Here is a 23,540-nt window from a genome sequence, read left to right on the forward strand (position 1 = left end):
TGATCCTCCTTCCCATTGGCGAGGCAGAAACACTTCTCATACCTCATTCTCTCTCCATCCTTACCCTTCCCTGTTTCTCTCTTTCCCTTTGCCAAATATTTAATTTTTAACCCCCTTCTTGAGGCTAAGGCTAGGAATACAAATGTGAGTAAAATATGGCTCCTCTAACTCATTAAATAAATTCATTGCACATTCACAGAACCCAATGTGCTTTAGTTTTTACAACCCACATCCCAGTAGGGGAAACACAGTCAAGCCCACAAGCCACACACGCATACACTTTCAATGAACATATAAAAAGGCCATAGCACAGAGATAGGGAAGCAACCATGGGGACAGAGAAGGGAGCAACTAATTGTCTGCCAGGGTGGGTCACAGAAGGCTGCTCGGGAAAGGTGACATTGATCCCCATATTCAAAAACAAACAGGCCGACAAGGAAGGAAGAAGGGACAGTATGTGCAAAGACACTCAAGTGCAAAGCACATGGTACTTCCCGGGTTCAGAGTTGCTGGAACTGAGAAGCATGTGCAAGATGAGCGCGAGTTAAAGCAGGAAAGACAGGAAGAGGCTGAATCTGGACATCCTAAGCGCCACACAAATGGGTTCAAACTACTGACACGGACACTCTGGTAGGCTCTACGCAGATGGATGAAATGATGGGCTTTAGTTTTAGAAAGCTAAGTCTGATGGCAGAATAAAAGATGGATTTGATGAGGATCAAATGAAAAACAGGGAGATTAGTTGGGAGGGAGGCTCCTGGGAGGTCCTGGTGAGGGATAAAATAGGGAGTAAATTCTAACAGGGGCAGCAGGGAAAGAGATGAAGGTCAAATAGAAGACGGTCAGCATATGGCATGGATGGAAACTGGCAAATGATTACATGAGGGGGGGTGAGGGAGGAGTCATTATTATGACTTCCAGGTCCCTTATTTGAGCAAATAGAAATGCAGTTGACTGAGATAGGGAATGTAGGGTTGTACAGGGTAAGGTAATGAGGCTCGAGGGGCATGGGGAGTGTGAGGGCCTGGGGAATATCGACTGGGGATTCTACCCTGGTGATGGGACTACAGGGCCAATGAGCACCCACTCTTCGCCCAGCCCTGGCTCTGAGGTCCTTACTCATCAAAATTGATACGGAAATCCTATGTGTCTTTTGCCAATCTTGTGTGGAAAAATAATTTTGTATAAAATTCTCAAGTGAGATAGATCATCTTAAGCTTGGAAAGGGCCACTTGTGTTGTGGGTAACAATGAGAAAATCATCTTCGTGCTAAATCTGTCTTTCTCTCCCCTTACATCATAGCAGGCTCCGCCAAGACCACTACGATCAAGTTTTTATTCCTCCCTCCCACCCTTCACGACAATTTTTGGCTGTGCAAGACGAATACTTCCATATGGTGCAATGTTTATGTTAAGACAGGAAAAAAATATGAAATGCTTTCAGTAAATTTTATCCAAGAAACAGTAAATTTACAAATCCTAAGCACTTGGAACAAAATATTGGTCTGTAATTGATTTTGGATAAAGTGTATTTCAACAGGAATAGGAAACTTTGGGCAGTTTATTACTGATGCTTAGAAATCTCGGGTGTCTTCGTATAGCCCCCCCCAACTGTAATTGCAGATTGACTTCTTGAATCTCTTTTGTCTGTAAAGTGGGTCCAGCAATTTTACCTACTCATGGGGTTTTTGTGAGGATTAAATGAGCTACTGCAGATAAAGAACTCAGAACAGTAGCCATCAGATGGTAGGCATGTAGCAAATGCTAGTTCTTATTACCTATAAGCTAAGTGATGACAGAACGGGAATAGGATGAAGATGGGGATGGAAGAAAAAAAGGACAGACGGTAGTTGACAAGAATGAAGATTTTTAGGATTTATTTATAGAGGAATGCCCACTGCGACCCACCTCAGAACTGCAGGGGCAGAAAGGCCACGTACCTGTGATCTTGGTAGAAAAGATTTTTGGGGAGGGGGTAGGTATGTGAGGCCTGCAACTTTCCAACACGCATTTTGGATCATCCTTAATTTTTATATTTAATTCACTGGGACAAATGAGAGCAGGAGGGAAAAAGGCAAGAGGATTAAAAATTCCTGAATTTTCTAGTGGGGACTATTTGATATGCAATATTACCCCAGGTCTGGGTGAAAACAGTCCACAGAATTTTATTCTATTGACTCATTATTACTTTGGACAAACTGCCAACTTTCATTTTAGTTTTCTAGTCACAAAAGCACAAGGGTCTTTTAGAATGATTTTTAATGTCTTCTAATTACAGGTACAAAGCATTTCCATACTTTTCCAATTTAATAGTGATAAAAATCAGGCAAAGTATCATCAGCTCTATTTTAAAATAGGAAATGGGGTATATTTATTACGTGCCAGGTACTATACTAAACACTATATAAGAAGTGTCTTATCTAATCCTGTGACAAACCCAGGAGAGCAGTGCTATCATCACCTGAGGCTAGAAGAGAGAAGTTTAATAACTCCCAAGGTGACCTAGACAGTAAAGAGCAGAGCCAAGGTTTGAACCCACATGGGTCTGACTTCACAGCCTGCTTCCTAAATCCTAACCACTGTATTCTGCTGTTTAAGGATAATCAGATACATGTTCTTTCCTAGCATAGCAATGCTTTTAGCCTGAACTCAGCCTAATTATTTATAATCATGTAAACAACTATTGTGAAATTATACAGAAATATTAAACTTTTGATGTCTATTTCCATATTATGATCCTAGAATTGCTCAAGACTCATGTCCATTTCAATGTACATTTCCCTCCTTCAATGCTGTAAGAATCTGTACAAGACCAATAATTGTTGAATAAAGTTTTCAAATACCTAAACTACTTGGTAATAGGCTAAGAATCTGTTTCTTATTTACTTATAATATAGATTCATAGTTGTAATTAAGAAAAATGTAAGCACAATTTTAGTGAAGGGTAGCTACCAATTTTTTGAATGGTCCAATAATGCAAACTACAAAAGTTGTTCATAAAAATGTATTTTTTATTTCATTAAAAAACAAAAAACTGTCCAATATCACTCCCCCTCATGCAAAGAGCTCTCATGTGAGAGTCTTCAAATTTTACGTTTTTTCCATTCTGGCTCATTCTTTGCTTCCTCATCATCAGATTCAACTTGGGCAAACATGGTTTTGGGCTGAGTCCTAAAAGAAAGTTAATGAAAAGAGGAAAAATTTAGTCAGCAAGTGTTTACTAGATTAGACTTTGCTACTTTGCAAGTGGAAGCACATCTGGGGAATCAACTATATCTCAATTATTAAATAAATATCAATCATTAAACTTCTGGCAAAGAAAAAGATAATAGAAATTTAATTTTATTCATCAAAAGAGCCAAAGATTCTCTTAAAGATTCCCCTCTGGGGCAGGCTATGTATGCTGTCCTTTTCTTAAATAAAATGAAAGTACATCAAATTCAGTACAATCTCGTATATTCATGACCACCCTCTACTTCAAACATCAGGCTCACTGGGACTGTTTGGGAGTCCAAATTATAGTCACCAAGCAAGAACACACATGATCTTTATTTACAGCTCTCTGTGTTGTTCCTAGACTTAAGTAGTCCAAATACATGTGATTATGGTGCACATGAACAGGAGAATTTGAGATAATCACTTCCTTATTTAATGAGTCTCAAGTAATAGATAATATATAGAGTAACTTGAGCACTGCCAGAAAAAATAAAACAACAAAACAAACAGATGGCCATTCTCTCCACCCCAACACCCAGTTCAACGCACAGAAATGGCAAGCATTTTAGGATACATCACTAACACCACTGTTGTAATACTGGCACACGGTATATGAAGCAATCTTTGCGTTAGGATGTTCTGTGCTTTATAAACATACCTGGTTCAATGATTTTCCTTTTTATATCATTTACACAGAAAATAATTTCAAGAATATGTGAAATGGTTATAGTTCATGCTCCTTCTGGTTATGTTACTGCTGATTCCCTTTTAAAAACAGCTCTATCACATTACGAGGAAATGTTTTTTGAAAGCTTTTTTATTTTTTAGGTTTCAGGAGTAGAATTTAGTAATTCATCACTTACATATAAAATGCAGTGCTCATCACAACAAGTGTGCTCCCTAATGCCCATCACCCATTTAGCCCATCCCCCCACCCGTTTGTTCTCTATCGTTAAGAGTCTCTTATGGTTTGCTCCCCCGCCTCTCCTTTTTCTTCCCTTCTCATAGGTTCATCTGTTTTGTTTCTTAAATTCCGTATATGAGTGAAATCATTTGGTACTTGTCTTTCTCTGACTTAGATCACTTAGTTTAATACTCTCTAGCTCCATCCACATCATTGCAAATGGCAAGATTTCATTCTTTTTGATGGCTGAGTAATATTCCATTATATATATACCACATCTTCTTTATCCATTCATTAGTTGATGGACATTTGGGCTCTTTCCATAGTTTGCCTGTTGTTGATAATGCTGCTACGAGCATCAGATCACGGTGCATGTGTCCCTTCGATCTGTATTTTTGTATCCTTTGAGTAAATACCTAGTAGTGCAATTGTTAGGTTGTAGAGTAATCCTATTTATAACTTTTTGAGGAACCTCCTCCATGACTGTTTTCCAGAGTGGCTGCACACATTACAAGGAAATATTAAAGCACTATATCTGAAGATGATATATCTTAGCTTACATCTTCATCTTGAATTTAATTCATTATATCAAGGTAATTCCAGAATGCTAAAATAATGACAACAACCATTCCTTTTCTTTGACAAGTAAAAACAGGGTTAAAACCTTATGTTACTTGTTGCTGTCTCTTTATTATCCTGGGAAGAAGTTAAACCATCCACATTCATGCTGATGTTGCTCTGATGCACGCCAGGTACTAGAATTCCTTGTGCATAAGTTAGTCACAATTCCTGTCTCTCTAGTGACCCACACACCTACCTGGAACCCAAGGTGTCCCCACACACAATCCAGTTGGTTGAAATTCTTGTCACTTCAAGACACTGTTATGACATCTACAAACAAGTAACAGCTCTAATGTTTCCAAAAACAGCTGCAGACTTTCATAGGTCATGAGTTGCTGAGTTACTAGAAAGCACCCCCCGTCCTCACACTGGCTCTCTAACATGCGATAGTAGGGCAACTCGTGCCCATTACATATTTCATCTTCTTTTTTTTTTTTTAAGATTTTATTTATTTATTTGACAGAGGGAGAGACAACCAGCGAGAGAAGGAACATAAGCAGGGGGAGTAGGAAAGGAAGAAGCAGGCTCCCAGCAGAGCAGGGACCCCGATGCGGGACTCGATCCCAGAACCCTGGGATCACGCCCCATTCTGAAGGCAGATGCTTAACAACTGAGCCACCCAGGTGCCCCTACATATTTCATCTTCTGACAAAGATGTGGACCACTGAGGTACGGACAAACCCACATGGGAACAAATTTGATTTAAAAATCCTTTTGAATTAGATGTTTAACTTCTAAAGAAAAAAAAATAACATGGTCTTGTAATGATATGCTTCGGAATACACCAGCTCATCAATGTTAGTTGTAATGAGACTTAAGTACTAAGAAATTTTAATGGTGCTTTTTTGGGTACAAAAAAAAAGAAATTAAATGACAGATCACAGGAAGAACAGAACTTAGAGCTTAAAAAGACTGTTTCATTTAAGTAATTGCTCTCATATTCTACCTACTTCGCAAAAGTATTTTTTGCAAGTTGGTGGCTAACTTGAAGGGCATAGAATCAATGGAACTATTTCACAGGGAGCAGAAAGGGCGTAATGAGTGTAAAGAGGCATGGGGAATGTTTTGGGGGGATGGAAATGTTCCATAACCTTCACTGAAGTGATTACATAGGTGTATACATTTGTCAAGTCTTGAAATGGGTGCATTTTGCATTTTATTATACATAAATTATACCTCAATAAAATGGATTTATAAAGAAAATCAAAACGAATGAGTAGAAGGAAAGGGTAAACATAATAATACAACACTCAATTTCCTAGTAGCCAAGACAAAGAAAAAAGAAATATATTAGTTTTCAAAGGAGATACCTTTCTCCCCCAGCACTAAACTCAGCAAAATTCGCTGAGTAACTTTTACACCAGGATCACTTAGACTGTCATGCTGAATTACCAGACCACAACAGTTTATTCCCTGGTCCTCTCCAGGTATTTTAACCTGGGGGATATGAATTTGTTTGGAAGGTAGAATGGTCTCTTTGAGGAACTCCATGAAATTTAGTGTTTTAAATTCCATTTTTTTGAACTAATAACAATGCTGCCAGCAAAATAACCATATTATGTATATGCAACATCAAATTATGACATTTAGCTTTCAAACAGCCAAGGAGAAGCTAGTGTCCAAATTTTCCCAGCAGTGCTTGCATATCACTTTATCTTTCATTTTATTGGCCAGGTAGAATACCTGAGTGTAAGAAGTAAGGTCCTTTCAAAAAATGGTGCTGGCAAAATTGTACCAAATGCAATAAATAAAACTGGACCCTTACCTTACACCATATGCAAAAATTAACTCAAAATGGATCAAAGACCTAAACCTAGAGCAAAAACTATAAAATACTATGAAAAAGCTTTATGACATTGGATATGACAATGATTTCTTTGATAAGACACCAGAAGCATAAGCACAAAAAAAGCCCAGGTAAATTGAACTGTATCAAAATTAAAACCTGTGCATCAGTGGACACAATCAACAGACTGAAAAGGCAACCTATGAAATGGGAGAAAATATTTGCTAATCGTATATTTGATAAGGGATTATATATAAAGAACTCCTACAACTCAACAATAACAACAAAAATGGAAAAAAAAAACAAACCCCAAACAACACAGTTAAAAAAAACAGGGCAAAGGACTTTAATAGATATTTCTCCAAAGAAGATAGCAAAAGACTAACAAGTAGATAAAAAGAGTCTCAACATCCTTAAGCATTAGGGAAATGCAGAGCAAAACCACAATGAGATAATACCTCATACCCACCAGGGATGGCTACTATCAAACAAAAAACAAACAAAACCCAGAAAATAACAAGTATCAGCCAGGATGTGGAGAAACTGGAACCCCTGAACAGTGATGGTGGCAATGTAAAATGGTGACGCCTCTATGGAAAACAACATGGTAGTTCCGCAAAAAATTAAAAATAAAATTACCATGTGATCTAGCAATTCCACTTCAGGAAATATGCCCAAAAGAACTGAAAGTGGGGTCTTAAAGAAATATTTGTACACCCATGTTCAATGCAACATTATTCAGAATAGTCAGAAGGTAGAAGCAACCTAAGTGTCGTGGATAGGAGAACAGATAAACAAAATGTGGCGATACGTACAATGAAATATTATTGAGCCTTAAAAAGGAAAGAAATTTCTGGCAAATGCTACATAGATGAACCTTAAGAGCATTATGCTAAGTGAAATAGGCCGGTCATAAAAAGACAATACTGTGTCATTCCACTTATATGTGGTACCAAGGTAGCCATATCCACGAGACAGAAAGCAGAATGGTGGTTGCCAGGGACTGGATAGAGGGGGAAAGGAAGAGTTCTTGCTTAGCGAGTACAGAGTTTTAGTTTGGCAAGATGAGAAGAGTTCTGAAGATTGGCTGCACAACAAAGTGAATACATTTAACTCTACTGAAATGTACACTTAAAAATGGTTAAGAGAGTAAGTTTTATGTATATTTTACCAAAATTTTAAAAAATGTTTTTGTTTAAAAGAAGAACCAGACTCTTGGACTTGGGAATAAGAAATAATGAAGCTGCTTCTAGAATAAATAGGAGTCACCCTGGAGAAGGCCTTAGCCTCCAATCTGGGGTCCTGCCTAGAGCAGTGCTTCTCCAACCATCTGTGGTGCAAGGCCAGACTTTGTTTTCTAATTTCCAATCCCTTCAAACAAATACTATGTTTCTAGAAAAATAAAAAGACTGCAAAGTACAAATTCAAATTTTTATTAGATTCCAAAAATGTATCAAATTGCTCCACAATTTTCTAACTGCTTACTCTCAATTCCTATACTTCTCTCATGAGTACTGGTTGGTAGAGCGCACTGAGCAGCACCGTGGGAACACCTTCCGTCCCAGCTGGGGAAAGAAAGCAGTGGAGAAGGGCTCTGAAACCAGGCTGTGGAGTAGGATCTGTCTTCTTAACATCAACTTTGACACACAATGAGCTTCCTTTAACTGTAGGAATGTACTTCTCACCTTGGGAGAAGCCGGCCCTGGATGATGCCACTGAAGACGGGGTGAAGGAACGGGGTTCAAGGCCGCACTGTCACAGGCCCAGCCCTGACAGAACAGTCTTTAATCCCTGGGAGTGAGGCATGAGCAGGTGAGGGGAGATGTGGCCCACAGAGAGGAGTTTCCCTTGTTCCAATCCGTCCTGCCCCCAATACCAACATTCCCACAGCACCGTTCACAGCCTTCCCTAAGAGCTATATGTGGTTTGCTGAATAAAGACCAAGTTCTTCAAAAAGGAGTATTTGACTTGCGTACACTGAACATCTCTATCTAGTCTAGAGAATTCCAGCGTTTTACAGAAGCAAACTAAGAGAATTACAGCTCTAAATCTTGCAGCTATTCTTTTCTTTTCAGTAACTGTTATCTTTAAATTTATTTCCAACAGTTATTCTTGTGAAAAATTTTGGAAACTCATATATGAGAAAGACCCCCCCAAAAAATTTAATTCAGATTTTCTAGGACATTTAAAATGGATTTCTTCAGTCACTACTTTTTAAGACAATGAGAAACAGAGATGATTAGGCAGAGTTAGGAATAGAACCGAAAGATTTCTTCCCTAGGGGATGGCCTAATTGCCCTTGACATAAAAAACTACTATAAAAATAAATCAACAATGCCAAGTAGGAGTAAAACGACACATGCAAAAAACAAAACAAAACAAAACAAAAAACCAAAAAAACCCAAAAACAAACCAAAAAACCCCCCAAAAAACGCTAATGGATTTAAAAACACTTAGAAGTTAGTCCAGAAGTCCCTGCTTTTAAAACCAACAGGAAACCAACAAATAAACAACAACAATAATACTCCCCAAGTCTCTATTAACATTGTCACTGGCTACAAAAGTGGATTCCTTTCTGGGCTGCTTGAAGAAACAGAATTTGTACACTGATTTTAACACAGACTTTGTTGGGTCCTTCCATAATGAAGAGTAAAACAAACCAAACCAAATGGGCACTGAACACATGGCAGGAACTCAGGAAATACAAATATAAATAAAAAATGAGCAAGAAATATATTCCATCACCTTGAGAAAGCATTTCCATTTCTGACCCATTACCCTGTCTTTTTAAAAAAAAAATATTTTATTTATTTATTTGTCAGAGAGAGAGCACAAGCAGGGGAAGGAGCAGGCAGAGGGAGAGGCAGGGTCCCCGCTGAGCAAGGAGCCTGATGCAGGACTTGATCCCCGGGATCATGACCTGAGCTGAAGGCAGATGCTTAACCGAATGAACCACCCAGGTATCCCTATTCCCGTCTTCTATTTAATCAGTTCCTCCAGGATTCTATACCTCCTTTCTCAAGAGACAGGAAGTTGCTAACTCAAACTTCCAGCCTCACGGAAGATTTATTCAGTTGGCCAAAACAAAAGCCTATAAAGAGACTGACTTGAAGGAAAAGGGGGAACATTCCATTCAGCCAAGGGTATAATCACTGCAGTTGCTCGACAGGTCAGTAGGGACATGGTAAACCTCACTGAGGACCAGCAGAGTAACCCACCTTACTGAAATCAGCTTATCTAATTTACTGGTTTATGGCCCATACTAATCCATTTTTCTAAGTGTTAACTGAAAACTTTAACTTACAGAAGGCTGATGTGAAACTTGTTTTCCAGTTTGATTAACTCACTTGGTGAATAGTAAACATTTTTCACTTGACTATATATGTCAACTTGTTTACTAGAGTTACTAAGAAAAGGAGAATAGATTACATATCAACACAGTTATTGTTATGAACCATTAAATAAACCAGAGAAGGGCTGAAAGGTTTTTTGTTTCATTTTGTTTAGCTTCAGTAAACTCTGCATTTGCTAATAGTTATTATTTCATAAGCAAAGATAAAAGCTTAAGCAAATGTCTTTCTCAAATCTATCAATTCTGATTAGATGATACTATGTGCTGAATAATTTTCCCCTTGGGACATCTTTCAAACTGAATTCTCAGATATATTTGTACAAAGAGCTTTCCCAGCAATCGTGTGCTAACAAAAAAATGTCAGAAGCCCAACAAAAACTGAGTCCCACCTTTAGTGTTCCCATGCAGAGGAATTTTGTGTAGAATAGTCAGTAATGACTGAAGATTCCCCCTGCAATATTCTGTGAGGGCATTTCTGGGGTGCACTGCTTGCGCAAGAGATTCAAACTGTCAGCAGGGCTGTCTTCTCTCTTCTGACTAGGCTCTAACCTAGGGTTTCTACACTCCCTCACTAGCGCTCAGGCCACAGAAGAATTTCAGAATGTTTTCAGCTGCAATGGAAAGTGCACGGGTCACATTCTTTTTAATTATGGATATTCTTCTGATATGATTCATTCAAAAAGCATAAAGCCAGTTGCAGGGTCACAGAAGGAGTATGAGGAGAAATCACTTCTAATATTCAGTCATCAGTATGGGAGTATAAACCACAAGCTTTTTTGGCTCAGGGCCCATTGTTTATTATGAGGGAAAACCTCAAAGCCAAAGTCAATTATAGCCATGACTTGACAATCTGACACACTTGTTAACCCTGTTAGAATGAATACAGTCCAGATGAACTGTGACCCAGTCATCACAATTGCAGAATTATTAAGATTAAATAAAGGGCTTGACCAAAAGATTCCACTTGAAATGGGCCCTTCTTTCTGGTGAACAGCTAATCAAAGATAATTTTTTTTTAAATATTAGGGATGAATAAGATGATGAGAAGCAACATGATGTTTCTAGATAAAGAATGTTCTATTTTCTTCAAAAAATGAACACATAATATTTTGGAAAATAGATAAACATATTTCGGACTCATTAAAGAGGGCACACTAACTCATAATGCTGGGTGTGTGAGTTCAAAGCCTGGGTGAGGGTAGAAAAAGGGACAAATACTGAAACCTGTGGAAATGGGAAATAAAAAGAGAAAGAGAAAAGACAGGAAATGGAAAACAAAAGAACCCTCTAAAATCACCATTACCTGCCTTATCACCAAATGGTTAAACAAGTCAGAAGGAGAAAATCTTTGAAGAGTACACAGGCCTGAGGCCGCCCAGGTGTCATGGGCACCCTCTCTCAGCTGTATAGCTGGGCGTTACTGTAGCCCTGCTCTCTTCACACACCGGGAAACAGCCTCAGGCCATGTCAGCGAAGCACACGACGAGAATGACACCCCGAAACTTCTGATTCTTAGTCTAGTGTTGGGGTATGCCATGCTGGCTCACACGGTAGTCTTTTCAGCTTCACTAGTACTCAATTTTTTTTTCATGACTGCCATCAGTTGCTTGGTGATGAGAAGCAGTACACTGTAGTTGTTGAGAGCAGAAGCTTGACTCTGAGGCCAGACTGCCTTCAAATCCCAATTCTGCCATCTGCTACCTGTGTGGCTTTGGTCAAGTTACAAGCCTCAACTTCCTCATCTGTAAAATGGGGAAATAATACAGCCTCCTTCATAGGGCTGTTGTGAAGATTAAATGAATAATATAAAGTTCTTAAACAAGGCTGGCATGGTATAAGTACAATAAAAGTGTTGTTGTTATTACCCTTTGCTTTGGCTATCACATGTTCTCACTTTATATAAAAAGTATGTTTTCAAAAAGTTGTATGTAGAATACATTTGGTAAAATAACTTACAAATTAAATACACACAACACCTTGCTATTTAAAAAAAAAAATACCGGGGGGCGCCTGGGTGGCACAGCGGTTAAGCGTCTGCCTTCAGCTCAGGGCGTGATCCCGGCGTTATGGGATCGAGCCCCACATCAGGCTCCTCCGCTGGGAGCCTGCTTCTTCCTCTCCCACTCCCCCTGCTTGTGTTCCCTCTCTCGCTGGCTGTCTCTATCTCTGTCGAATAAATAAATAAAATCTTTAAAAAAAAAAAAATACCGGGGGAAATTATTTGGTTATGTAAATAATCTGTCTTCAGTATAAATCTCTATAATTGGAATAATCTATTCTGTACGTTTTCATTTTCTAGGGATAAATCATTTGTGATTTGTGCTTTATTTACTTTAGTGCACAAAATAATCACATGGGAAACTTGTTAAGATGCAGGTTTCCAGCCCCAAGTTCACAGAATCTGAGTTGGTCTGAGGTGCAGTCTAGAAAACTGCATTCTAACCCCCTACTCTCACCCTGGACTCTGGCACGAGGCAGTCCACAAAACCACTCTGAGAAATGCTGGCCCCTACACAAGAATATGGTGGACAGGGACGACCAGTCACCTAAATATAACTCAGGGAAAAAAACTGCATTTCCCCCTGTGGGTTTATATCTCTTCTTGGCAAAAATAATATATAAACCTTTACTCACTCAAAGAACGACCTCTTTAAATACTGCCTACTAACTCAATATGACTTTAAATGGATCCTTCATACATGGGAATGATATTTTAACACACACACATATATCCAAGTATCCCGTATCTGACAGGACATGCACACTGAAAACTAAACTGACTGAACCAGCAGTAATGGCAGTTTATCTGGCAAGAGAAGTGACCATGGCTGACAGAGCTGTCAGGCTGGCAGGCTGCTGGCCAGGGTCCAGGCTCCCACACACGTCCATCTCTGTGTGATGTGTAAGCTAATAGCATTCTGGATCTATATCCTGCCCACTCTCTAGCCAGCTCCTCTTCCCTCCCTCCACAGCCACTTCTTTTAACAAGAAACTGTAATTGAATCTGACCATGTGTGGTTGAACAAGAGGCCTCTGTGATCCTGCTGTGTTTTAAAACTTCCATGGCTAGTACATTGCTAGTGCCAGGAATGAAACTCGAATCCTCCATCAACACAGGTAAAGTGTTTAAAGACCCTCTGTTATCATCACTGGAGAACAAAGGTGAGTATATGTCATGTGCAAGCAGGGAGATTTATGTAAATGTCTAATTGGGCTTTTCTGTGATAAAGTGAGATATAGTAAATCTTCATTTCATCACTGACAGAAGTCAATTGCCGTGAAGAAAAACAACCAGACACACATTCTCAATTACAGTGACCTTTACAAAAAGATCCTTTTAAATATTAGCTTCCCTTCAAAGACTTTGCCACTTGGCAGTAAATAGTATACTCTAGCAGGTGAACACAGGAGAAATAGCACTGCGACTCTGGCTAACAAATCACATGCCACAGACAGTGCCATGAACTTAGTTAGTATGCAATAAATGGAAGGTGACAAAATTGGGTGGAAGGAAGCAGATGGGAGAAATGCAGCAGCAGAAGGGTATATATTAACAGACAGCGCAGCCCTCTGCAAAGCTCACTGGTTTAGGGATCGAGAGAGCTGAAGGAAGTGCCAGCTGCAATCACCGTGGACCGCAAGCTTCAGTCTCCTCACATGTAGGGTAAAAGATGGGACAGTACCTGTTCTCCCCACTTCGCAGAGCTAATATTGAAGCTAGCACATTTTCAACTGTAAATATAACTAAACTACCTATAATGCAGGAAAATATCATTTGTTAATGCTCACCAAAAAACAAAAAGAACTTCCGCTTCAAGTAATTCAATTTAAAGAAAGCTGAAAATCTGGATGAATGAATCCCCAAGAAAATATTAATTACTGAGCAGACTCAGAAGAGTTGGAAAGTCCAAACAGAGTATTTACCATGAGGGGACGGAAAAGAGAGAAACTAAGAAATTACTATTTACCCTCTCCTCCACAAAAGCACCAGGTTTTGACAGTTTCACAGGTGAATTCTACCAAATCTTTACAAAGTAGATAGATTTAATGGTATTAAAAACAGTTTGAGAGTATATGTAGAAAAGCATACAAAATTTTAATGAAGCCAGTCTGACACAGGACAAAGAATAAACTGTAACTATGTGAGAGCCATACCAAAGATGCAAGGATAATTCAATATGAGGAAATCCAATAATATACTTCATCATATTCATTGATCAAAGTAGAAAAGTCATATGATCACTTTCACAGAAATACAATAAATGAACCCAATAAAATTCAGCATCTATTTCAGATGAACATGTCTCTGGTCTTTGTATGGTGTTTTCTTTGCATGGGATGCTTTTCCCTTGGATATCTACATGGCTCACTCCTTCATTTCATTCAAGTCAAAAATCACATAGCAGAGGTTTTACCCCGATCACCGTATCTAAAAAAATAGTAACCTTTTCTCCCCGCAGTTACTCTACATTCTCTTATCCCTATTTTACTTTTATTCTTTGCACTAGCTATCACCTAAAATTTAGGGACTTATTTATTGCCTGTCTCTGCCAACTTGAATATAAGTTCCATAAAAACTACTATATCCCATAATCTAGAATAGTACCTGACCTACAGTAGGTTTTCAATAAATCATTATTGAATAAATAGAAGAGAAAGATATTGATTCATCCTCAACATCTTGTATGTATGAGTTTTCAGAAATTATGCTTTATGGAGAAATTATCATTAAACTGAATATGAAATTGCCAATATTTGATTTTTTTCCCACCTATGAAAAGGGCAATTACCTGATTTAACCTAATGGAGTCACTCCTTTAAGTTCAAATTAAGAAAAAAATGTGTGCTATCATGATGTTATTTAATATTGTTCTGGCAGTATTAGTCAATACAATTAGATAGGATAACTTATCTTACAAAATTGGGCAACATCTATTCATGATAAAAACTCTCAACAAAGCGGGGTTAGAGGGAATATACCTCAGCATTATAATGGCCATACATGAAAAACCCACAGCTAACATCACATTCAGTGGTGAAAACTGAGAGCTTTCTCTCTAAGATCAGGAACAAGACAAGGATGTCCACTCTTGTCACTTTTATTCAACACAGTACTAGAAGTCCTAGCCACAATAATAAGACCAGAAAAAGAAATGAGGCATCCATACTGGTAAAGAAATTAAATCATCACCATTAGCAGATGACATGATACTATACATAAGAAAATCCTAGAGACTCCAACAAAAACTACTAGAAGTAATAAATCAATTCAGTAAAGTTGCAGGATATAAAATTAATACCCAGAAATCAGTAGTTTCTAAACACTAATAATAAAGTAGCAGAAAGAGAAATTAAGAAAACAACACCACTTACGATTACACCAAAAAGAATAAAATACCTAGAAATAAACTTTACCAAGGGGTAAAAGACTGTACTCCAAAAACTATAAAACACTGATGAAAGAAACTGAAGACAGAAACAAATGGAAAGATATTCCATGCTCATGGATTGGAAGAACAAACATTATTAAAATGTCCATATTACCCAAAGCAATTCAATGCAATCCCTCTCAAAATACCAACAACATTTTTCACAAATCTAGAACAAATAATCTTAAAATTTGTATGGAACCACAAAAGACCCCGAATTTCCAAAGAAATCCCAAGAAAAAAGAACAAAATTGGAGGTATCACAAAACCAGATTTTAAGACATACTACAAAGCTGTAGTAATCAAAACAATATGTTACTGGCACAAAAATTGACACATAGTTTAATACAACAAAATAGAGAACCCAGAAATAAACCTATACTTTAATGCTTAATCAATCCATGACAAAGGAGGCAAGAATATACAATGGGGAAAAGACAGTGTCTTCAATAAATGGTGCTAAGAAAACTGGACAGTTACATGCAGAAAAAGGAAATTGGACCCCTTTCTCACACCATACACACGAAAAACCCCTCAAAATGGATTAAAGACCTGAGACCGGAAACCAGAAAAACTCTAAAACAGAATACAGGCAGTAATTTCTCTGATATCAGCTGTCCAACATTTTTCTAGATGTGTCTCCTCAGGCAAGGGAAACAAAAGCAAAAATAAATGAATGGGACTACATCAAAATAAAAAGCTTCTGCACAGCAAAGGAAACCACCAACAAAACTAAACGACAACCTACTGAATAGAAGATATTTGCAAATGACATATTCAATAAAGGGTTAATATTCAAAATCTATAAAGAATGTATAGACTTCAGGGGCGCCTGGGTGGCACAGCGGTTAAGCGTCTGCCTTCGGCTCAGGGCATGATCCCAGAGTCCTGGGATCGAGCCCCACATCAGGCTCCTCCCCTAGGAGCCTGCTTCTTCCTCTCCCACTCCCCCTGCTTGTGTTCCCTCTCTCGCTGGCTGTCTCTATCTCTGTCAAATAAATAAATAAAATATTAAAAAAAAAAAAGTTTAAATAAAAAAAAAGAATGTATAGACTTCAACACCAATTGCCTCCCCCCAACAATCTGATTAAAGAATGGGCAGAGGACCCGATCAGACATTTTTCCAAAGACATACAGATGGCCAACAGCCTAATCATCAGGGAAATGCAACTCAAAACCACAATGAGATATCACCTCACACTTGTCAGAATGACTAAAATCAAACACACAAGAAACAAGTGTTCGTATGGATGTAGAGAAAAAGAAAAACTCATACACTATTGGTGGGAATGTAAACTGGTACAGCCACTGTGAAAAACAGTACGGAGGTTCCTCAAAAAATTAAAAATGAAATGCCATGTGATCCAATAATTCCACTATTGGGTAATTTACCCAAAGAAAACAAAAACAATAATTTGAAAAGATACATGCACCCCTATGTTTATTGCAGCATTAATTACAATAGTCAAGATACGAAGCCACCTAAATGTCTATCAACAGAAAAATGAGTAAGAAAGATGTGAGATACACATATACACAGTGAAATACTACACAGCCACAAAAAAGGATAAGTTCATGGCATTTGAGACAACAATGGATGGATCTGGATGGTATTATGCTAAGTGAACTAAGTTAGAGAAAGACAAGTAGTGTAGGATTGTACTCATCAGTGGAATCTAAAAAAACCCAAACAACAACAACAACAACAACAACAAAAACCCTACAATGAATAAACAAAAAACAGAATCAGATCTATAAATACAGAGAACAAACTGATGGTTGCCACAGGGGAGGGGGTTGGGGGCTGGGCAAAATGGGTGAAGGGCAGTGGGAGACACAGGCTTCTAGTTATGGAATGAATATGTCACTGGAATAAAAGGCACAGCATGAGGAACATAGTCAATGATGTTGTAATAGTGATGTAACAGGCGGAGGGTACTACACTTGGGGTGAACAGAGCATAATGTATAAACTTGTCAAATCACTAAGTCGCACACCTGAAAATAATGTAATATTGTATGTCCTCTAAACTCAAATAAAAATTTTTTTAAATTAAAATAAAAGTAAATTAAAATAATTAGAAAGGATGAGGTAAACTGATCATTATTTGCATATGATACAATTTTATGCCTGGAAACTACAAACAAACTGAGTGAAAAATTACTGAAAACAACAGGAAAATAGGGTAAATAGCTGTATATAAAACAACTACCTATTATACATTAATAATACACATATATGTGGCCACACAGCACTTCCATATACACAGGAGTTACAAACTCAGCAGAAGAAAACATTCTATTTACAATGACATAAAAAGATAAAAATAACTAGAAACAAAATTAAAAGAAAATGGGAAAGATCTATATAAAGAAAACTTAAAAATACTACTGAGATACAAAGAGACATGACTGAAGAGAAAGATGTACCCTGCTCTTGGTTTAAAAGAACCAGTTTTGTAAAACTCAATCTAAATTAATATATACATTAACTCAATTCCAATACAAATATCACCAAGAATTGGGGGGAGGTGTTTACTAGATAGCTTAAAGTCATGGAAACCTGCAAAAATAGAAAAGTTTTACTGAGAAGAAGAATGAGAACAGGCAGCCCTACAACAATGAAAACAGTCTGATACTGCTACTTGAATAGACCAAAAAATAGAGCACAACAAAGAGCCCAGAAATGGGTTCAAATTCATATGGAAGTGCAGCGTGTGTAACGATGTGGTTTCAATTCAATGAGGAAAACTAGATTATCCAATTAAAAAGTGTTACAGCAACTAACTAACCACAGGAAAAAATTAAATTGGAGCTCTATTGTGGTAGGCTGAAATATCTACCTTAAATCCCTGGAAGCTGTGAATATGACCTTATTTGGAAAAAAGGTCTTTGCAGATGTGACCAAGGATTTTAAGATGGGGAGATAATCCTGGATTATCTTGGGTGGTCCCCAAATAACGTCATGGCTATCCTTGTAAGAGAGAAGAGGAGACCAACATAAAGCACAAGGCAAAGCGAGGACTGAGAAGAGCCTGGGATAATGTGGCTCTGAGCCAAGCTAGCCAGCAACCTCCAGAAGCTAGCAGAGGACTGGAACAATTTCCCAGAGCCTCCATATGGAGTGTGGCTCCCATGACACCTTGATTTCAGACTTCTGGCCTCCAGAACTGTGAGAGAATTCATTTCTGCTTTTCAGGCCACTGTGTTTGTGGCAATTTGTTCCAGTGGCCACAGGAAACGAATATACCTTTCTCACTCCCTTCACTAAAATAATTTCAGGGGAATAAAAGATTTAACTCTTAAAAAAAAAAGGTATTAATGGAAAGATGGGAGAACCTGAAGAATTATCTTGAATGCAGAGGCCTTCCTAACAAAACATAACTCAAGAAAGAAAAAATTCCTAAATCTGCTACATTAAAATACATTTGATAGCAAACTGCTCCAAACAGGTTTGTGTGTGTTTACATGCAAAGTAAATTACTGAGGTATTTCCATAAATACTGAAATAATACCGCTGATTATTGGGTGATATTAACAATATATAATTGATAGGAAGTTGCCAAAGACCTTACTTACCATTGAAGAGAATTAGAGACTGAGAAGATAACTTTCAGAACCTACTGGATAGTAAGTCCTTGCTAGAACCCAGGCCAGGAAGCTGGCCTTAGACCTTCCAGACTATCGTTCAAACTTCTAACAACTAATTATTTTGATGAGGTTCTAACCTAAATATCATATGTAATTTTCATGTCTGAGATTTTAAGGAATACATGCACAGTGAAAAAAATCCAGTAGTGCTAATGGGCAGACTATGGAAGGCCCCTTTCACTTCTCGCCTCCCACCCCGCCCCCCTCCCCTCTCCCCACTCCTTTGTTCTCCTACTTAAAAGATACCCACCACCCACATTTCTTGTATTTTCTCCCAGAGGAAGTCCGTGTTTAAATGATCAGATATGTGTGTAGGTACATCTACTGTGTTAAAACACAGGTATACAGACAGCATGTTTTGCAATCTGGTTTCTGTTTTTGCTTGTTGGTCTTTTATTTAAGGAGACTGGGACACATCCATATCCATATATATATCTAGCTCATTCTTTATATTTTCTTGTTATCTTTAATTATATGGATGTGTTGTACTTTTCTGAAACAATACATCATTGAAAGGCTTTACATTGTTTTCAGTCTTCTGCTTTCATAAACAATACCGAACTTAGTATCTTTGGACATACATATTTGCCCACATGTGCAAAACTTCTGGAAATAGAATTGCCAAGTCAAAGGGTATTTGCATTTTAAACTTGTATAGATAGTGCCAAATTTTTCTCCAAATGATGCTTACTATGTTTAGCAAATTTTAAAACATGGCTCTGTTTCTTCTTCTTTCCTCAGCTAATTTTTTTGTATGTTTCTAAACAAGTTTCTTTAAGTATTAAAAACCCCTAATAGTAATAGAAAATAATGGCTCCATTAAAAACAGAAGTGTCAACAGAGGCACAGTCTATAAGCTTATCTGACTGCCAATGATGTGCTGACATACATTAGCTTATACACACACAAACGCTACACAAAAGAAGGCTAAATGCACACTAGTTAGCTGGCCAGCCTTGATATGACCCTCTTAGCTGTTGTAATATTATCCAACTAATTGTTCAGAGATGTTCCATCTGTACTGTCTGGTTATTAGTACACACTGTGAACAACCACCATTGACATTACGGAGTCAAGTCTGTTCTGTGACATGGACAGCAGAGGATGCTGCGCTCCCCACCAGAGACCCGCAAATCTCTTGAGCATTTCTGTGTGGGGTGCTTTCACTCACAACAGCAGCAGCTATGTCTCTTTGTCAGAGGGCTGTCAGCAGGTTGCTAAAGCCCTGGAAAGCTGGAAGTACCTGGGAATGTCTCCCCCACCCCCATCTCCAGCCATTAGCAAGGATCAATAGATACTGGAGAGTATAAGTACTCCAGTTACCATGCCTCTGACCAGAGTCTTCAGGGTTACCGTGCAGACTGAGCCAAAGTGGACCTCCCTGAAACTTTGCCTGATACACCCTTACTTGGCTTCATTACACTTCTCCACACCCCTATTGGTTTTCTCTATGGATGCTTCCTAATAAGCATCCTAATAATAAAGCATCCTAATTATAAAACTTCCTAGTAATAATAAGAATCTTTATATGAATCTTTTTCTCAGGATCTACTTCTAAGGAACCCAAGCTAAAACAATGTGGTTTTCTTTTATGCAAAGTAGCTCATAATGATTAGCAGATAGAGAACTGACACTGGTATAACATGTCCGTTGAGTTGGTTCATAAGTGATTTTCTTCCAGCATATTAATGTTCTGAAAAGTGATCAGGGTCCAGCTTTCTCATAATTTAAAAGAAAAATTTAATAATACATAAATACATCAAGAAAAAACCTGACTATAACTCCAATGATACAAAAATACATATGCACAAGTTTATTCACTATAGCACTGTTAGAAATTGCAAAATACTGGGGGTGCCTGGGTAGCACAGTCGTTAAGTGTCTGCCTTCGGCTCAGGGCGTGATCCCGGCGTTCCGGGATCGAGTCCCACATCGGGCTCCTCCGCTGGGAGCCTGCTTCTTCCTCTCCCACTCCCCTGCTGTGTTCCCTCTCTTGCTGGCTGTCTGTCACATAAATAAATAAAATCTTAAAAAAAAAAAAAGGCTTCAAGTAATTAAAAAAAAAAAAAAGAAATTGCAAAATACTGGAACAACGTAAATATCCACTCATAGGAGAGTGGTTGACTAAGCCATGATATGGCCATACAATGGAGTACTATGCAGCAGTGAAAAAGAACGAGAAGGAGCTCTATGAACTGATGTAGAATGATTTCTAGGGCATAATCCTAAGTTTAAAAAAAAAGGAAATCCCAAAAGGGCATTTATATTATGTTATCCTTCATGTAAGAAATGAGAGGGTAGAAAAAATACTTACAAATCCGTTCACTTGTGCAAGAAACCTACAGGTGAGGTAAACCAGAAACCAAAGAGATAGGTAGGCTACCTGTGGGGGTGAGTGGGGAAGGGACCGAGAGAAGCGGGGCATGGGAATGAGGGAACAGAGAGGAAAAGCAAGGCTTTTTTCAGACCCTGACTCCTAGCACTAGAGTAATATTTTGCATATCCTACACACACCTAGAACATAGGGGAAACCCAAAAAAGGAATGCACACTAACAAATGACGCTAACTGCATTTCAAATGAACTACATAACCACTCTGACAGGAGTGGAGAAGAAAATATCTCATCCAAGTAACTATGAAAACCAGTCTCTTGACCACATACTGTAAGGCTAAAAGGACCAGACCAAACCAAACCAAACCAGACCAAACCAAACCAACAAAACTACACAAATCCTAGTTAGGGAAAATATTTCTCCCAGGTGTATGAGTCGGCAATTCTGAAACTACTTTATATGTATACTAGAAGTGAATAAGTAAATATATTGTCAGTAATGAGAGCTGGGTTTTTCATTTTTGGAGAAAGAGGTTAAAAATACAGGAAGGAGAAAGGTAAAATGAAACCAGAGGTATAGGATTGAAATCAGAGGCATCAGTATAAACTCATAGTTTTTAAAATATAAATAGAGATGTGTGTGTGTGTGTGTGTGTGTGTGTGTATACATAGGTGTATGTGTGTTGAAGCACAGGTTAGTGTGTGTGTGTGTGTGTGTGTGTGTGTGTGTGTGTGTGTGTGTGTATTTCCAAGTTTTGTCAGCTAAGAAGCCCTAACAGAGGATCTAAAAGCAATGCTACTTCAGTAGCAATGGGCACATCGAGTACCAATGTCTTGGTTTCTAAACGCCGTTCTCAAATAAAAGAAACCTAGGCTCCTTGAAGAAGTAGTTGGTTCCAGGACTGGGGGAAGAAAACAAAGATGACTCTGGCACATCTACGGTATCAGAAAATAAGGAAGTGCTCAAAAAAAATAGAGGCACCTATCGAAAGAAGACAGGAGTTATTCCAAAGGAGATTTTTCTTGGCCAAAGCTGGGACAATTTGAGCAAAAAAACTAAATAATGATAGTATTGGGTTTTAACCCATAAAGTATTTGAGTCCATACTGATACAAAAAATTCTTGAAAAATAAGTAAATGTGGAAGAAGGGTGATTCTTCCTTTTAGAACTCCAATTAATAAATGTGGAAGAAAGAAAAAAAAACAGAAAATCACCACTCGGCAAACACCACAGTCATAATTGCAGCAGGCAAACTACCCACGGGTAATAAAATTAGAGAGCCAAAGTTTAAAGAGAGGCAGAATTTGCATAGTCATAAAAGATATTACCCCCAAATAACTTATTAACTCAAAATGGACAGTAACTTTACAGTGGAGAAACTTGGCAGACACCACCTTAACCAGGTGACCAAGGTCAGCATCACCAGTTGTAAGACATCCTGATATGGCATCCTTGATATGAGGCACCAAAAAGGATACAGCATCAGTCCTGGGTCATTTTTGCCAAAAATGCACAGTTTCATTCCAATTGTGAGAAATATCAGATAAACCCAAACTGAGAGAGGTGTACAAAATAACAGAGCAGTGTTCACTGAGAGTGTCAAGATCATGAAAGAGAAGGAACTCTAGAAGACTGTTGAGATTGGATGAAATTAAGGAGAAGCAACAACTAAACGTAACATGGGATCCTGGACAGGATCCCGGAACAGAGAAAAGACATCAGTAGATAAACTGGGGAAAATCAAATAAGGTTTGTAGCTTCATCAACAATATCGTAGCAACGTCGACTTCCTGGCATTGCTAAGTAATTGTACTGTGGTTTTGTAAGGTGTTAACATTAGGGGAAGTTAGGTGAAGCGTATACATGAACTCTGTATTGTTTTTGCAATTTTTCTGTAAGTCTAAAATTAGTTTAAAATGAAAGATTAAGAATCCAAAAATTCTACAACACCACCTTTCTCTAGTGTAAATGTACCTGGTTTGGAGGCTGTAAGAACCACTACATGTTCACCCATGTTGAGCTACTTGAGGGAATCTGCGCCGCAGGCTCCACTCTGCCTATGTACGTGTTACTTACATACACAGCTCTGCAAATGAAAAGCAGTTCTTAATGACAGACCTACAAACCGCTCCTCTTCTTCTGCTTTTAACCCTCTTCAACTAAGATAACGCATACGGGTAGTGCTCTTCCTTTCTTCGTCAGAGGTAGAATGGGCTTCACATAATAGGTTTACACTAGGCCATTAACTG

At 38.2% G+C, this 23,540-nt stretch overlaps 1 protein-coding gene across 2 annotated transcripts in view; it reads right to left on the minus strand.

Moving 5' to 3' along the window:
- Positions 1 to 2,989: 2,989 nt before the first annotated feature.
- Positions 2,990 to 23,540, minus strand: part of WDR70 (WD repeat domain 70) — a 290,352-nt gene continuing 269,801 nt past the window's right edge. For both annotated transcript variants that reach the window (XM_045787291.2, XM_087867918.1), the window contains one exon: positions 2,990 to 3,170. In XM_045787291.2, coding sequence (XP_045643247.1) covers positions 3,083 to 3,170 — 88 coding nt within the window. In that variant the 3' untranslated portion in view covers positions 2,990 to 3,082. The remainder of the gene's footprint in view (positions 3,171 to 23,540) is intronic.

This window comes from Ursus americanus, chromosome 15, assembly GCF_024610735.1.
Source record: "Ursus americanus isolate L20-20 chromosome 15, mUrsAme1.1.p, whole genome shotgun sequence".
Classification (NCBI taxonomy): domain Eukaryota; kingdom Metazoa; phylum Chordata; class Mammalia; order Carnivora; family Ursidae; genus Ursus; species Ursus americanus.